Here is a 17,256-nt window from a genome sequence, read left to right as displayed (position 1 = left end):
AATCTAATCTGATTAATTCTTTCACCGACATTACTGCTCTCAACTTCTCCCGCTGATACCCCTAAAATTAAGGGTTCTGTGCTAAGCTGTACCAGTGTCTCTTAGGAATGTGAACGGAACAATGTAGTTGACGGGGAGAGTGACATGTTGTTTCATTTCAAGGTCTAAGACATGCATGCATGCACGCATGCGTCCATCCTCGCTTCTCGCTACTACCGTATATTCTAGATTACTGCTAACCTTTTAGATCCAACCGGCGTAAACGTCCAGACTCTCGGAGCGAACTCCCTCCATCTCCCCCTTGACGCCTAGTAGCTTGACCTTTGTACCCTTCTCCTTGGCCCACTTGTCCAGGAACTCCTCAACTCGTTGCTTTGTCTCCTCATCATCTTTCATCAGGAGAGCCAGGGCATCGTAGCCGCCCGCACCGGGGACGACACCGCCGTAGACCCCTTCGACGGTGCTGAGGGCGTCGAGGAGCTCTGTCTGGCTTTCGGGCTCAATGGGGACGTCGCTAGCGCTACCCATTCGTCTAATCATCTCTCGAACAGCTGTAATCTTCACCGGCAGATTCTCGACGTCGCCGGCATTGAGAGTTGCAATCAACTGCTCATTGCGCTTCTGGAGCTCATCCCAAAGCTTTTTTGACTCTTCTGGGTTTGATGACCTCCACTTGAGGACCTTCTTGACCATGCCAACCGTCTTGCTTCCACAGTCCACATCACACATACGCAGAACAACACCCTTGGGCATGATGACTGCATCCTTGAGAACCTCTACATCCCAAGCAGACTCGCCGTCGACGAGCTTGACCAATGCGTCTGCGAATCCGGCCGCACCGGGCTCGGGAATTGAAGACAGTGTCTCGGGAGAGAAGCGCCTGTATCTGCAAGATCCGTAGACAGCGGTTGCAACGTCGAATCCCGAACCGACCTTACCTTGCGCAGCACAATGGGCAGCCTGAGCCAAGTTGTGGAGCGCCCTCTTGCCCGGATCAGACTGAATGTTGAAGAGGTCTTCTGGCAGGTAGTGAGCCAGCAGGGCAGCAGTGAGTGAAGTGACGAGAGCAGCAGATGAGCCAAGACCTGTCTTGTTGGCATCTCCTAAGGTCACGGGAAACTTGGCAAATCGCCCTTGACGTGTGCTCTCGGATTCAGAGTGCGAGTAGTAATCATTATCTGCGAGGATGATGAGGCGAGCAGATGCCATGCTATGGCTAGGACGGTGCTTGGCCACTCGGTCGATATAGGTGAGTGCATAGCTGAGAGTTGTCTCCACGAAAGGGTTGGGGTTGATTTGTGCTCCGCTACTGATGAGTGAGTAAGATGAAGTAATTGCGTATATGACAGAGTTGCCTGTGAGAAGTTCATGATTGGCCTTGCTTATGTGATGATTGTCATCCAACCCATTATGAACTCCAATGGCTTTGAGGACTAACAACTCATCCAGTTTCATCAACGGGGACATAGCCTCACATTATTCACTCATTCATATGAAGAAAAAGTTACTTACACCTGCAACTGGGTAACTTTGATACCACCTCCCTCACCAGCCAGGTGATAGCCATACCGCCATTGTGCCTCGAGGAATTGCGGACTGTCAACCACAATCTCAGTGAGCTGAACGCCAGCAGTCGTGTGAATGTCTCCAGCAATAATATTGATACGAGCGTCGAGGCCGAATACAAACGCCGTGTACTCCTGGTCCAGTACGAGGTATCCGCCAGCGAGGAAGACCTTGCCGGGAGCTGAGACAGCGATGGTGGGGTGGTGGAGGGACATTGTATATGTGATATTTATATAAGAAGTCTTAAATGGTCAGAAGATGAGAAACGATAAATATTCAGGCGGTTTTGTTGAACAACAGAGAACGGAAAAAAGTCACTCTCTCAATCAGTCGTGAGTAAGCTCCTTCGCTACTTGAAATGCATGAGCAACGCAACCCAACAGACGAGAAGAATCATTAAACTCCAGCGGGGCCTCATTTCTAGGCTGTACAGTGCATGTGACTTTAACACTGTAATCTACCTTATTCATAGCCACACGGCAGTCAATCACCCAATTACAAGAGTTCACCAGAGTTTCAACCAAAACTGCTCGGGTCTAGTCAACACCAACAGTATCGTGATGATGCCAATTAGACGTCATGCAATCAAGTCATAGAAGCCTCATCCCCGTTAGGATATGGCATCCTTGGGCACAACCATCAAAACTTCAGAAGCTCAAATCGCATCACAACAAGGACAGCTCTGTTTGATGACAAAATTGTCATTTCTTGGTTTCTTGTATTGTATTGGTGGTACAAGCAGCAGGACCACATGCTCTGCTTTTCCTTGACCAATTCTCTTCTTGGCCTTCCTCTCTCCTCCCAGCTTGCCCTGTTCCCTGGCTCTTTTGGTCCCTCTATGCTGCTGAAATATAATGTAATATAATGATTTCCCTTTCTTGGAGTGGTGATGATCTATCCAGGGAACGTTCGGCCCCTAAACTCAATCATTCAGAGGCAAACGCTCCACGTAAGTCCCATTTTGATTCCCAAACGCCGTCCCTTTCCAGGGCCCAAGAAGATCCAAAACCTCTCGAGTCTGACACTTCGTCAAAATGCCGTCCCTGTATAAAGACAACCAGCCCAACCCAGCCAAACCAACCCAACCAACCCAATCCCGCCTTCCAACCAGTACAATAGGGTATCAAACAAATTACGCCAACATCAAAAGAACATTACCACACTCTCATCACGAATCCCACGTCGTAACAGTCGTCTACTCTGAAGCATCATGTCCTCCGCCAAGAAGCTCCAGGACCTTGTTGACGACAGCACTGGGGTAACCGCGGGTGAGCATCTCACCGACAACACCCTTGGCCTCCTCTCGCTGCTCAACAGCCAGATAAGCTCGGGTCATAGCCTCGTATGTGCTAGGTTCGCGCTTCTCTCGGCCAACAGCATCGTAGATACCTTGAGCTTTCTCAATCTTCTTCTCAGCAGCCCAGCCATGAATCAAAGTGTTGGCGATGTAAGGGGTTAGTTCCACACCCTTGCTTCGCATGTGAGCAAGCACAGGCTCAGAAGCAGCAACCTGGTGATTGGCAACCATGGCCTCAAACAGAGCCTGATACAAACTGGCACTGATGGGAACAAGAGACTCCTTGACAACAGAATCAAACATCTTCATGGCACCTTCCATGTCGTGGAGAACACATCCCCTGGCGTGAATGAGGGAAGCATAGTGAACAGGTTCGACGCGTTGACCAGAGGCACGAATCATACCGAGAACCTCCTCGGCAGCGTCCATGTCAACAGGATCAAGGGTAGCGTGAGTATCGACCAGGAGCTTATAGGTATGGGCGGTAGGGGCAATGCCCTTGGCCTTCATGCGTTCGTAGTAAGCCAGAACCTTTGTCTTATCTCGCTTTGTGGTCAGGAAGAATTGCATCATACTGTTGTAAGGAGCAGGACGAGCCTTGTAGTTGGGCATCGCCTCCATCTCATCAAACAGTGTTTCGGCAAACTTCTCATCACTGACTCGGCAGAGTGCATTGACAATGGTACCATAGGTGACCGACGTAGGTTTGATTCCAAGAGCTCTCATCTCAGCAAAGTAGAAAAGGCAGTCATCGATGCGGCGAGCCTTTCCGAGCTTACCAATGAGAGCGTTATACAAGAATGAGCTGGGTTCGACACCTTCAGCCTTCGCCCGGTGAAAGATACGGACAGCCTCGGAAGCCTCGTCAAAAGTCCTAGTCGAATCCTTGAGCGTGGTGATGTAGAGACCAAAAGTGTTGGCAGAAGGGCTGGCGCCGATTTCCAACAGCTCCTGGTGAAATTGTTCAGCTCGCCCACGGTTACCCACGGTCAAACAAGCGCCGACCATGGCGTCAAGAATGCTAGACCATCCATAGCGAACAACAGCATACTGGGGCATGATAGGCATATCAGTGCGAGCCATGCTGAGAATGTCATGGCAGAGATCGAACTTGCCATCCCGAGCAGCAGCAGAAATAAGCTTGGCATAGGTAATGTAGCGAGGATGTCGGCCAGCACGTCGAATGTTCCGGAATCGGTTCAGTGCCTCACTAAGACGAGGTCCCTTGCGGCCATGGTTACCCTCAAGATCGTCCGCAATAAGGGAGGATCCCTTGAAGTCGGTGTTGTGGGCGTAAGGGTCGTAGGTATCCTCGAAGGTGGAAACTGCAGGAGTCGACAGATAAGGAGAAGCGGTCATAGGCTGGAAGCTGGCAACTTGAGAAGCAATCTCGCGGGGATCGGGGATGCCACGAGTCTCCATAAATCGAGTGACGAATTCGACTCCCTCATCGACCTCCTCGACAAGATGAGGTTGAGTCTGAGAAACAGAGGCACGGATACGCTGGAACATCATCTCGGACTGTGCCAGTCCCTCGGCAACTTGGCCAGAGCCAATCATGGCCACAGCATACATAGCTGTAGGCTCGATGAAAGTAAGATCCACCTGCACACCGGGGTTGCATAGAACTTGCCAGTACTTGGAGGCACCAACAACATCGGTCTGACGGACATTCATAGCGAGGAGAGCGGTGGCGGGAGTGATCAAATCGTCCGCGTAAGGAGGCATGGCACTGTAGGCTGCGACAGCGGTATCTGTATCACCCTTGTCGGCAGCAATAGTTGCAATCTCACTCATGGCCTTGGCACGAGCTTCATCCGCGACGGATCGAGCCCATTCCAAAGCCTCCTGGTAGATACCACGGGTGATCAAACCCTTGACGAAACCGGTGGTGATCAGAGCATCCTTAATATCAGCAGCACGGACACCATATTGGTCGACAATCTTCTGAAAGAACTTCATGGCGCCTTCAATCTTATCAGTGACCACGTAGGCATTGATAACCGCGGCATAAACCTCAGCATCGAGTCGGTCATTGAGAGTAATCTCTCCATTGTCGTGGGCAATGGCGAGGTTGCGGTATTCGTTGTAGCATTCGACAGCACTGACCAGATCTCCGGACGAGGCGAAAGCAGTGATCATGGTGGGAAACAAAGCAGCATAAGGGACGATTTGGCTTCCCTCCATGTGCTCGTAAAGACGCAACATGTCATCGACGCGTCCGTCTTTGGCACAGGCCGTAATAAGCTGGTGGTAAGTCTCGGCGGTGAAGTTGGCAGCATCAGTGTTGACTGAAGTGTCGAACAGCTGGATTGCAAGATCGAGGCGGTCGTCCTCGCAAAGAATGGCATGCTCGAGTTCATGAGACGCAAGCATGAATTGGCCAACCTGGTCCATGCCACCAAAACGGACTCGCTTGGCCTCCAAGGCAGCCTTCAGCTCCGCAACCTCGAGGCATCGGGATGCCAGAAGCCCAACGAGAATGTTGAAAGTCTCGGCATCTGGCGAGACCTTCCTCCTAAGCATGTCGGCATAAACATCGAGAGCCTTGGATACAATCTCGATCTTCTTCATAGGGATATGGATAGCCGACAAGAGGAGAGCATTGTAGGCACCGGCGATAGGCTGCACGCCAGTCGCCAGCATTGCCTCAAAGACTGCGGGGATTTCAACATATCGGCCATTCTCAGCGAGCTTGTGTAGATGGTCGGCATAGGACAGGGACTGAGGGTCCACAGGAGGAGTGAAGCTGCGAGCGACATTTGCTGGAGTTTGCGACCTTGAAATCACTGGGGATCGTGACTTGAAGCCAAGACTAGACAAGGGTCGTCCTTCGGAAGCAGCATTCTCAGCTGCTTCCTGTAAGCTCCGTACCTCAATCTCCCTCTCGAGCGCAGCATCAATATGCGCAAGGGCTGCCTGATCCTCAATCGACAGGTTCGATTTGACCTCAGCATCCTCAATCAAGGCCTCCTCGAGAACATCTTTAGAAAGTCCCTGGTCCTTGGTCAGAATGGAAGCAGGAGTTGGCTTCCATTCAATGCTCTTCTGAAAGTCGAATTGGGTCCATTCGGAATCGACTTCACCGGTGGCCTGCTGGTGCTGTAGGGCCTCGAAGTACGCGTCTAAACCTCCATGGTTTTGGGCAGGACGATGCTCAACGGACGGAAGGCCCGAAGATGCTGTGCGCTCAGTGTGGAAGGCAGAATGAAGCTGAAGGTTAGAGAAGCGACCAAGTCGGTTGGTCTTTCGTCGTACAAAGCTAGGTCGGTTCTGAGAGTTGAGGACGTGAGGGTGAGCGGCAGCAACAACGGATTGAGCGTAACCGTGTGTTGTGATAGACTTTGCGAATGTTGATCCTTGACGGACGAAATTCGAGTAAAGGCTAGAGTATGTGGGCATTTAGAAACCACCCAGGGGGGAAGAGAGGAGACTATAGAGCCTCTATGTCAGTAACAAGAACAATTAGGGGGTGATCACGATGCGTCTCAAGTATATTCAACTGCCATTGACAAGGTGCCTGAGCAATGCCAAACCTGGAGTGCAGTGGAACGATTATGAGATATGTGTCGGGCCATGCGATCTGGGGAGGCGTGGAGGAACAGTGGTGTGTGGTGGACCAACAAAAACGCGACAATGGAGTTCGAGGTGGCACTTACATTAGAAAAAAAAGAGGAAATATCAATTGCAGGTTCATTTGACAGCAAGGACGCCGTCAAACAAACGCGCAGACCAGATTGATAGAATAATTATGAAGGGGGAGGGAAGATGTGAAGAAATGGGAAGAGATCAGATCGAGAAAAAAAAGAGACGAGGGAGAAAAAAATTAAGTCGTCTGGGGTTGGTTGTCTTGTCCTCGGGTGTTAGGATGGATGGGATGGAAGACGAGGGTGAATATTCGACATGAGCCCGGGCCTTAGGGTCGGGGGAGTGGCTGCCTTTTTTTCTCTTTGCCTGAGGTGCAGTGGAGTGGATACCTTGGCGACACTTTTACTGTCAAAGTTGCCCAGTTACGTAGAAAAATGTATGCGTCAAGAGGCAGCTTACAAGAGTCAGTGTGGGGAAACACTCGCTGGAGCCCTCACAACGGAGCTTGTCACGGTCAACTATCCACTGAAGGAGCTTCCTACACGGTCTGTTATCGCTACAAAGTACTTGGACACCTCTGTAGCTGCAAGTACCTACTATGGAATCGATGGATGATGGCTGCGCGGCCATAGCGGCCTTGTCGGGGCGCGGAGTTCGGGTCGTTGTTGGATGCGGCTTGTTCAGACTCCGCAGTGGCTCTTCTGTGGGTGTCGACAGGGGTTAAAGTGTGCTCTTCCAGCTTGTGGGTGCCTGGACTCCATCGGACAGAAGCAGGGTCTGGAATGACTCAAGGCTTGGGTCTGTAAACAAAGTTATCTCCATCCCATCCCGTCCCGTCTCTTTTTCTCTTACTCACTGAAGCTCCCTAGAACCTCCGGAGGCAAAGTCTCCAGGTGACGAGTTGAGCTTCAGGTGAACAAGTGAGTGACAGGCAGACAGACAGAAGAATGCAACCATTTTGTTTGCGGGGGGATCTAATGCATTGTGGGAACGATTCATACTGCTTAGTCTATTACACGCGCATTCACACCGATCATTGATCCTAGAAACCATAGATGCTTGAATTCCCACCGCTCGCATAATGTATCCATCCTACCATCCTAGCCATCTATGAGCAGAACATTCAGCGCTGTGAGCACCAAGACCACTTGGTCCTGGCGTTTGGAGAACCTGTTGGAAGAGCTTGATATTGGCTCGGCTCGACCAATCAGCTTTCATCGAATTCTGGAAACTCCCTCTCGTCCGGTCATGAAAGTTTTTTATTCCTTGCTTTTTATAGTGGTAATTTTTTATTTTGTAGATCTCATATGACATTTGCTTTTTCTGTGGAGGATCATCAGAACAACACAAATCACATCATTTATATCTGAACACACATATTTTCGACTGCATCCATTTTCTTTTAGTTTCTGCTATTTTATCAAAAAAGTGCATCCGCATTGATGGACCCTTCTTCGCACGCGACCCTTGATCTGACCGTAAGTGACGATTTTAGCGAGGAGCGGAACCGTTTAGACCAGAATTCTCAGAACCTGCATCCATCATCGACTTCGTCAACGACCAGGGCCAAGGGTCTCGAGAGTCATTGACTAATCAGCCACCAACTCTTCGATCTCTAATGGTGGCCAGGGCGAGAACAAACCGGTGCTTTTTGTCCAGCCCTCCCTGTCTTAGACGTTGATTTAATGAGCTTCTATTGGTTGAGGTCTCTATTATCCCGTTAGCGTTGAGACTTCGTGGGAGAAGCCGGAACTCCACGTCCAGCCTGTCGGGTCATTGCCAGATGTCCCGCCAGAGGACTCTTGTCTGAGTGCTAGCCTTTCAAGGGCCTTCTAACAAGGATATTTCAGTTTTATTCAGCTTTACTTCTATCTTTGTGTTGATGGACAGGGCATTGTGAAGGTGGATCTCAGCAAAGAACCATTCATGATAGTGGAATTACTGATGTCAAACGTAAAAATTTGGCCATATCCTCGGTTATAGATATTGTTGAAAATTTGGTTCATCAATTAGTGCCATTACCACGAAGAAACATCACGAAATTGAGAGTTTGGTGGAGTCTACACAAGGTGTGGCGAAAGCTTGTAAGCTCAACCAGGCTGTGTGAAAATACCAGCTGTCAGCTGCTACAGTGTTGCAACAGGGTGAAACGGAGAGCACCCTTTCAAGAAAGGCACCAAAAGTACTGTATTGTACCCAAGTTACTTACGCCCCAAAGTCTCACTGGATTCTCTGCCGGGGCAAGTAGTGCAACTCCGTCAGGGTTCCGTTTGCCCTAGCCACAGCCTCTCTGTCAGAACAACAAGCATTTTGTTCATGATAGTGCTTGTATCCGTAGTGTGGCAATGTCAGCGAGCATCCTGTCAGTCCCATTCTCATGAGGAATGTGAAAGAACCATCAAGCCCTGGTTTTGCTTCACTTGGAATATTATCACAAGAGACTACCTATTATAGAAGCATCTTGTCATAAGGGCCACCATAAAAGGACAACCATTCCTCAAATAATGATAGATATTCTTATTCTGCAATAAACACACAGGCCTATGACACAAAGTTCCGTCCCAGACTTGTTCCCAGCCATCTAAAGTCAGGACTATGGAGAAGTGGCAGAACTGCCCTGCCACAGGGCTGCAATTTTGGTGCGTCACAGGATCACTATCAACGAAAAATACCCGTTTACAACGGATGCCACGGATCACTATGGGTTATGGCTGAAAATCCCCTGGCTTTTCGCTTGTCAACCTTCAGGTCTCGCCTAACATGACGGGTTAATAGCCGAGTCCGATCGGGTGTAAGCACATGCCCGGCATTTTCGCTTTTTAAGTCCATGAATATCCGTCCTCGAGGTAGCGATTTGGAGATTTGGTGATTGGATGGCAGCTATCAATAGGCTATCGCTTATCAATCTGTGACCGTCTCCGGGGCGGGATGCAAAATGCTGATCACCTCCGGCACGACGGAGCAAAGTTACGAGCGGCTTATGGAAGGGGGGATGTTTTACTCCGAACTACCTATACCTTATCCTCAATGACATAGATAGACAAGTCAGGTCTGTGGCATTTGTAGTTGACGTGTAACTGCATCCCTCGATGCCCCACGGTTTGCGCATACCTGACGTCGCACTGACTTACCAAAGGGTTTGTGCTTCCGTAGATTAAGATTGCGATGCGTATCAAATGAAGGAGTAGGACCGTTGCAGTATTGGCATTCGCAAGGCCTCCCTTTGCTGGCGCGGACCGAAATCGCGATTCTGCGGGATCGAGAATATGCCTCGTCGCGCCTCATTAAACTCTTTGCGTCATCTCGTATCGATCTCTTCCTCTTGAGGAATCTCGGGGAATTTGAGATGACTCAAGGGGCTGTGGGTCATTTGACAGCGTATGTACAATAGACCCGGGACTTTTCGATGTGCATCGCCCAGAGTGCCCTGAAATGTCTAGATTCCCGATGTTAGTGGTCATGAGACAGTTTTCAGTTTCCGTCATGACACCTTTGCTTCGGATTTACGAAGGAGCTTCTTTATCTTTTCAGGCTGACCATGTCAACCTATAACAATGAATCCAGCCAGGGCAGAGCTGTTGAGATCTAAGAGTCTAGACCACATCCCCAAAGTTTATCGATAAGATATAGATAAGATAAGATACTCCACTCTTTATTTTTTTCTTGTGCATTCCATGTATCGAGAATCTAATGGTCCATGTGAAACCTCTATATCAACACCAACATCGCAATCATGGCTGACGATGGAATGCTTCTGAATTTTGACCTGGGCTCAGGTCCAATCAAGCCCCAGGTCAAGTTTAAGGGTGGTCGATGGCGTGACAGGAAGCAAGCAGAGAAGTCGGCAAGGATAGCTTCCGGGAAAACACCACAAGCCAAACCTTCCGGGGACGGATTCGATGAGGGCAGGTCGTCAAAACGCCAAAGAACAGATGATGGAGGAGGGGATCATTCATTCGATTACAAAGCATCCAACAGACATGGTTCGCGACCGAAGTTCACAGACAATGATGGCCACGGAGGCTCAGGCCAGCCTCGCAACCAACAGTCAGATCGCAAATCTAGACAAGTCATCTCACGACTCTTCTCATTCAATCCCGCACAGACGACAGAGGAGGAGGAGAAGCAGGCAGAATGGACGGCTCCCGAAGCGACCAATGCCCCTTTGTCAGATGTTGCGAACTTTGGCACATTGACGATTTCTGCCCGACTTGTTGATGAGCTCGGCAAGATGAACCTGGAGCGACCCACGGCTATTCAGAACAAGGTGATTCCGCACATGTTAACGAGTAGCTCTGATGCCTTCGTGCAAGCCGAAACTGGCTCCGGAAAGACTCTGGCATACCTCTTACCTATCTTACATCGTGTTCTACTTCTCAGCGAAAAGGGGAAGGCTCAGATTCATCGAGATTCTGGTGCTTTTGCCATCATCGTTGCACCTACTCGCGAACTTGCAAAACAGGTTCACACAGTTCTGGAGAAGCTCATCCGACCGTTCCCATGGCTCGTCTCGACAGCAATTACCGGAGGAGAATCTAAGAAGGCGGAAAAGGCTCGCATACGGAAGGGTGTCAATTTCCTGGTTGCTACTCCTGGACGACTTGCTGATCATATCGACAATACAAAGGCGCTTAGCCTCAGCACGGTTCGATGGTTGATTCTCGATGAAGGTGATCGACTCATGGATCTGGGTTTCGAGGACGACTTGAAGAAGGTCATCACGGCTATCAAGGCAGTCGACGTATCTGGCAAACTACCGGATGGAACACCACTCACGGCCCTACCCGAACGAAGAGTTACGGTGCTGTGCTCAGCGACAATGAAGATGAACGTACAGAAGCTGGGAGAGATGAGTTTGGCGGATGCGACATTCCTGGCAGCAAAGAAGGAGGAGATGGAGCTGGATGTGGAAAACACGGACATGAAGGCTCCCGCACAGCTTCACCAGTACTACTCTGTTGTCCCGGCCAAGCTACGACTCGTTACTCTCATCTCGTATCTCAAGGCGACATTTTCTCGGCGTGGAAAGACCATGAAGGCGATTATCTTCATATCGTGTGCCGACTCTGTCGACTTCCATTACGAACTGCTGCGAGACCCCAACAATAATGAGACACCTGTCGCAGGCTCCAAGGATGCAGAGTCGGTTTCGAAAACAGTGGCAAAAGCAGCATACATCACTTCACCAGCGAGCCCCGAAGTTGTTCTACACAGGATGCACGGATCTTTGTCGCAGCCCATTCGTACAGCTACATTGCGATCGTTCTCAGCTTGCAAGTCTCCCTCTCTTTTGATCACCACCGATGTTTCCTCGCGTGGTCTTGATATTCCGTCGGTCGATCTGGTCATCGAGTACGACCCAGCGTTCAGTTTCGCTGATCATATTCATCGTGTTGGTCGTACTGCTCGTGCTGGTCGACCCGGTGATGCTTTATTATTCCTGCTGCCCGGAACCGAGGAAGGATATATCGAGCTTCTAAAAGCGTCAACGCCACCAACGCCGCAATCCTACGACACTATTCTCCAGAAGGGAATGATGACGAAACTCGAATTCCCGGTCGAGACATCCGCGAAACCGGAGGATGGACAGTCCTTCCACGACAAAGCGGAAGCTCTTCAGCTACATATCGAGCAACGTCTCCTAACGGACACCAAGCGACTAGAGCTTGCTCGAAACGGCTTCAAGTCCCACATCAGGGCATACGCTACGCATACCAAGGAGGAGAGAAAGCACTTTGACATTTCAGAATTACACTTGGGACATACGGCAAAGAGCTACGGTCTGAGAGAGGCACCTGGGGGCATCGGCGCAGGTGTGGAGAGGAAGACTAAGAAGCGGACGAATAAGGGTGTCGAGAAGAATACAGAACAGGCAGCTGGAGATGAGAGGCAAAACCAGAACATTATCAGGAAGAAGAGTATGATGCTGATGAATTCCGCGGCAGACGAGTTCAACATTGGTTAGGTAGCGCATTCCTTGGTTCAGTTGAGTTTTATTAGAACAGCATAACTAAAAGCCGGGCATGATGATCATGCCCATGTTGATTTTTCCACATCTTCCTATGACATTGCACATCTATCATATGGTGCTCCTGCGTATGTGTCCAACGTCATGGCCTTCCAAGATCTTGTCGCCATGACGATGCAACTCAGCATCTCGCATCGCACAGAGATCTCAAGGTGCGCATCGAAACCTGCACAATATCAGTCGCGATTCTCTTGCTCGACCAGTCACAGCCTCACAGTCTGACAGCTAACGGACAAATGCGCCACAAAGGGTATCTCTCCGACCTTTCAAGGGTCCAAAGGCCCAGATCATGACATAAACTCACCATGGCCATTGTCGGGACATGCCTGCTAGCGATGCTCTTCTGCCCTATAACATCACTGAGGCGGACACCTCTGCATGCATCTCAAACACCGGAATGCGTAATTATGTGTCGAGGGACGTCATTTTAGAGGTGTGGTGTGGCTGGTGTGGTTAGATGTTGATCCAATGAATGGCCGATTGACGTCATTCGGTGATGGAGCCTGGCTGATGATTTACAGGACAAGATATTGTTAGGATTCCGATGAGAAGAGGAGATATATTTAAGAGAGGCTTCTTTCCACTGACTCTAGTGTTAATCATCTGCAACCTACAAGACCTCAAGCCTCAAAACAAATCTCAAGACACAAGCACCACACCAAAACACCATACTACCAAAACACCACAGCATTAAAACACCAAATTTACCATCATGAACAACAACAGCAACAAGAACAGCAACCCGGCCGGCAACGTCGGCGAAACAGTCGGAGGAGGTCTTAACTTCCTCACCAGTACCGTTGGCAATACTGTCGGCGGCTTGGGTCGCACAGTTGGGGGAGTCACCGGGGCCGCAACGAGAGGTCTAGGCGACACCGTAACCGCCGCCACTGGTGACGCTGGCCGCCCCCTCGGGGACGGAATCGGCAATTTGGGAACTGGCGTTCAGGGCGGACTCGACAGCATCTCCAAGGGTGTTGAGAATGCTGGACAGTGGAAGAAGCAGTAAAGAGCACAGCGATATCAAGATAATTTGGGAGGTGAGGAAGGATATAATCACCTGGTACTATCACGACGGATTGTAGGATTACGATTTGAGTTAATATGAATACAACTTTTGTTAAACATAGCACCCATCTATTCGTCACATCAGATGCGCAGTTGCATTGCCGCCGCCTTTCGCGCCCACGATCGCGTCCTCGCAATTTGCTAGCCAGATCCCTTCAACGATCCTAAGACTACAGCGGGTATCTTTTCGGGGATTAGATCCAACTTGCATCAGCATATTGCTGATTGAATCTTCTACGGACATATAAGGATTAGAAGCCAAAGTCACAACCGCCTGGGTTAGCCTAGTACCTACATGGTCATACTGACATGCATTACAAGATTATCGTCTTCGGACGTTAGAGGCATGTTTGCCTGCTGCCGCCCAGTGTACAAAATCCTCGCGGCGCGCAGACGTGGTCATCATTTCTATTTGAATCCTTCTTCATGACCCAGCATCAAGCCGAGCACACAATGAAAGATGGGTTATAAATCAAAAATTACGCCTCTCATGGCCCCGAAGGACAATGAAGTGCGGACGACTCCGCGATGTGCAATGCAGGCCGTCACACACTGAGGTTCCTCATTCATGAGCGAGGAAACTCCAAGCAAGGTAAGTATGAAGAAGAAAGGAAAAGAAGAGCAGAAGAAGAGAGGCAGCTCGAGATTATATACGGGAATTTTTGAGGTGGCCCGTGCGCTGTTGACTCCTCAGGTTGCTAGGCCAACAGGAGCTATGGGTAGCTGCACGTGACTGCTGCCTCAGGGTAGGTAAGGTAAGGTAGCTGCTCTGCGCTCCTAACATTTCGGAAGGTGCTGAGCCGTGACAGCTCGGCTGCATGTGGAGAGCTTCATCTCCATTGAGTTCGAGTTGGCCTTGGCGATTACCTCAATTGGGCATTTAAATCCCTGCGATTCGGTTGAATAAAGCATCCGCCGACCATCGTTGTTCGAGAAGCTTGAACCGCGCCAGTGGTAACGACTTAGCTGAGATTTACCAACACATTACAAACCTGAGGACCTACATGTCGATCGTGGCGCAGGTCCGTAAGATCAAATATTTCCCTAAAGCCTCGCGAGACTCACCACGTGTTCTACGATGTTAAGCGATGACAAGCGTGAAGTATAATTCCTATAGCTTCTACATCGAGAATTCATGCCCGAGGATAGCAGTGGGCCTGGAAATGCCAACCGGGCTGGTGATTGATAATGATGTCTTTAGGGTAAGACCTCGGTCAGCATCATGGAACTCGAGGTATCCGACGAGATTACTACATGGAGCTTCTGACAGTCTTCACCGAAACTTGCAGTCGTATTCAAGAAAGCTGCAGTAGTATTTTCGCGGATCTCGGCGTTCATTATGTAAATTGTCATGGTATTGTTGTGCTGCGGAAGTGTGCAATCTTGCAACATGCCATAGTAACATTGTATCAAGACAATACTAGTAGAGAAGATGCAGTGACATGCCACTGGAGTTTGAGAATCATCCCCCCTACACCATTCGACGTTACGAGTCCTTCCTTTTTTGTGTTTGTACTAGTCGAGATGTTGTCAGCCGTTTCGAGCCAAGGGCCAAACAAGACTCGTATCCGCATCACCACAGTCACAAACTTACAATGTCTCCAAGCTACGGTTACATATATCCTGAGTCTGACACGAGAGAACATACCTTCTCGGAGGCCTCGCCTTTGACAACATCAATAGCATTAACCGTATTATACTAGGCGAACCGAGGGCTAGAGATGCCTGGGGTGCTGCTAGCTTCGGTAGTTCGACCGTTCAGATCTGAATTGCGAATATGCTTGTCTTAAAATCGGCGAGAATGTGGGATTCGTATTCGATGAACCAAAAAGGACCAGCGCTTAACGTTATACACAACGGACAATTCGGGCCAAGTATTCCGCACCCCAAAGCTTACAGTGAGATCTATGAATACATTTCAACGTCAGCGTACTTGTAGCCTCGTTCAATGCCCAATACAATGTTGGATATCACGGCAGTGGCTTACCTCCATTGGCGCACAAGTGAAACGTGTAAGCCAGCCAGGGCGCTTCAGAGTGCGGGCTCTCAGTCGGCACCAAAATGCCGAATTATCGAGCTTCAACATGGCTTGCTACACAGGGAGTGTCGGCTCGGTCTGGAACCCGGTTTGATCTAGCGCTCAGAGAGTTTCGAGGAGAAAGGTCAAACAGAAAACACTAAACGAAACCAATTCTGGTTCGGGGGTATCAAACTGTCCGCGACGATACGGAGCCGCTGGAAACCTAGCACAGCACCTAGATCTGTATGCATATGCCGAGACTGAGACACAGCCACTTACTGTTTGTTGTCCCGCCTAGCTTGCTAAATGGATGTTTGGAGTAGGGCGGCCGCCCCTGTGCTTCATCCTGGTTTTAGGTTAGCAGACGACCCTAGAGGACCTTGCAGCGAGGCCGACAGGGGACGAAGTTAAACTCGACCTCGACCCGACTTCATATAATTGGCATCAGTTGGAATGACTATAAAGAGGAGGGATGAACTACCAAGAATGGGATTGTATCATCAACAAACACTTGCACATTCACACTCACACTTGTAAACACAACAAACATCCAACCCATTCAAACAAAACAGTTCCAAACCCATCACGACCACCACCATCACGTGACTACCCTCAGGACCACCATCATCATCCAACATCAACCAACCTGCACCTAACCACCATCAAAAATCACCAAAATGCCCTCTCCCATCAAGCTTTTGGCCCTTTGCGCCAGCGCCGTCTCTGCTGCCGTCCACGTCGTCAAGGTCGGAGAGAATGGTCTAAACTTCACTCCTGCTCAGACCTCCGCCAAGGTTGGAGACACAGTAGAGTTCCATTTCTATGAAGGCTTCCACTCCGTTGCCCAGAGCAGCTTCGCCAAGCCCTGTGAGCCCATCAACAGCACTGCCTTCTTCAGCGGTGACCAGAATGTCAAGACCAAGGTCAGCGACAAGGTCTTCACCATCGAGGTCAAGACCGAGGATCCCATCTGGTACTACTGCGCTGTCCAGGGACATTGTCAAGGAGGCATGGTGGGTGCGATCAATGCTCCGTAAGTTATACTATCTTGTAAACAACATTACATATGCTAACAAACGAATAGTACCAGCGGTGCTAAGAGCTTTGACAACTACGCCAAGGCCGCCGCCGACTCTGAAGATAGCTCTGCCCCCAAATCCACCGGAGGTGGTAAGCTTGGCGCCGCTGAGACAGGAAGCGCCTCAGGTTCTGCCTCTGGTACCGCTACCGCCACTGCTACAGAGAGCGGAACTGCTGCCAGCGCTTCAGCAACCGAGAGCGGCAACGCCGGTATTGAGGCTCGAGGACAGATCCAATGGGGTCTTATGAGCGGTGCCATTGCTGCCCTCTTTGGCGGTTTGATGATGTAGGAGAATCTCCTGCCAGTCAACGTTGTGTTATGATTCCAGCCCCAGAGGCATTATATTTGTTTCAGCTAGCGAGTTACTAGTCATGAAACATTATGTATGTATAAACGCAGATAGACCGCCTCCTGCAAGGAGTAATATGAATATATACCCTCACTTCCGCAAGCCACAATGGTGTCCTGTAATGACCGTGATGTGAAGCAACGCAAGACATAAGCAAAGATAAATGCGGCGTACGCAGACATTCCATATAAAATGGCATACATATCGGGTACCTGTCACGTAAAATACCGGTCATATTTGTAAAAACGGCATGGGCAAT

At 49.8% G+C, this 17,256-nt stretch overlaps 5 protein-coding genes across 5 annotated transcripts; 3 read left to right on the top strand and 2 right to left on the bottom strand.

Moving 5' to 3' along the window:
* Positions 1–243: 243 nt before the first annotated feature.
* On the bottom strand, positions 244–1,781 carry FTJAE_12334 (phosphomevalonate kinase; the record flags this gene model as incomplete). Its single annotated transcript, XM_037345369.1, has 2 exons — positions 244–1,309; positions 1,513–1,781. 2 exons carry the CDS (start codon positions 1,779–1,781, stop codon positions 244–246), a joined length of 1,335 nt encoding a protein of 444 aa, XP_037200624.1.
* Positions 1,782–2,761: 980 nt separating this feature from the next.
* FTJAE_12333 (PPR repeat) lies at positions 2,762–6,265 on the bottom strand (the record flags this gene model as incomplete). The annotated part of the gene is made up of 1 exon (XM_037345368.1): positions 2,762–6,265. The coding sequence occupies one exon, from the start codon at positions 6,263–6,265 to the stop codon at positions 2,762–2,764; it is 3,504 nt and encodes a 1,167-aa protein (XP_037200623.1).
* Positions 6,266–10,184: 3,919 nt separating this feature from the next.
* Positions 10,185–12,416, top strand: FTJAE_12332 (ATP-dependent RNA helicase DBP7; the record flags this gene model as incomplete). Its single annotated transcript, XM_037345367.1, has 1 exon — positions 10,185–12,416. The coding sequence occupies one exon, from the start codon at positions 10,185–10,187 to the stop codon at positions 12,414–12,416; it is 2,232 nt and encodes a 743-aa protein (XP_037200622.1).
* Positions 12,417–13,191: 775 nt separating this feature from the next.
* On the top strand, positions 13,192–13,488 carry FTJAE_12331 (uncharacterized protein; the record flags this gene model as incomplete). The annotated part of the gene is made up of 1 exon (XM_037345366.1): positions 13,192–13,488. One exon carries the CDS (start codon positions 13,192–13,194, stop codon positions 13,486–13,488), a length of 297 nt encoding a protein of 98 aa, XP_037200621.1.
* Positions 13,489–16,244: 2,756 nt separating this feature from the next.
* FTJAE_12330 (extracellular serine-rich) lies at positions 16,245–16,937 on the top strand (the record flags this gene model as incomplete). The annotated part of the gene is made up of 2 exons (XM_037345365.1): positions 16,245–16,600; positions 16,652–16,937. The coding sequence occupies 2 exons, from the start codon at positions 16,245–16,247 to the stop codon at positions 16,935–16,937; spliced, it is 642 nt and encodes a 213-aa protein (XP_037200620.1).
* Between the last annotated feature and the right edge of the window lie 319 nt (positions 16,938–17,256).

Source organism: Fusarium tjaetaba, assembly GCF_013396195.1.
Source record: "Fusarium tjaetaba strain NRRL 66243 chromosome Unknown NRRL66243_c0000331, whole genome shotgun sequence".
NCBI lineage: Eukaryota > Fungi > Ascomycota > Sordariomycetes > Hypocreales > Nectriaceae > Fusarium > Fusarium tjaetaba.
The sequence above is the reverse complement of the archived record's forward strand: the minus strand, read 5'-3'. Positions and strand labels throughout refer to the sequence as shown.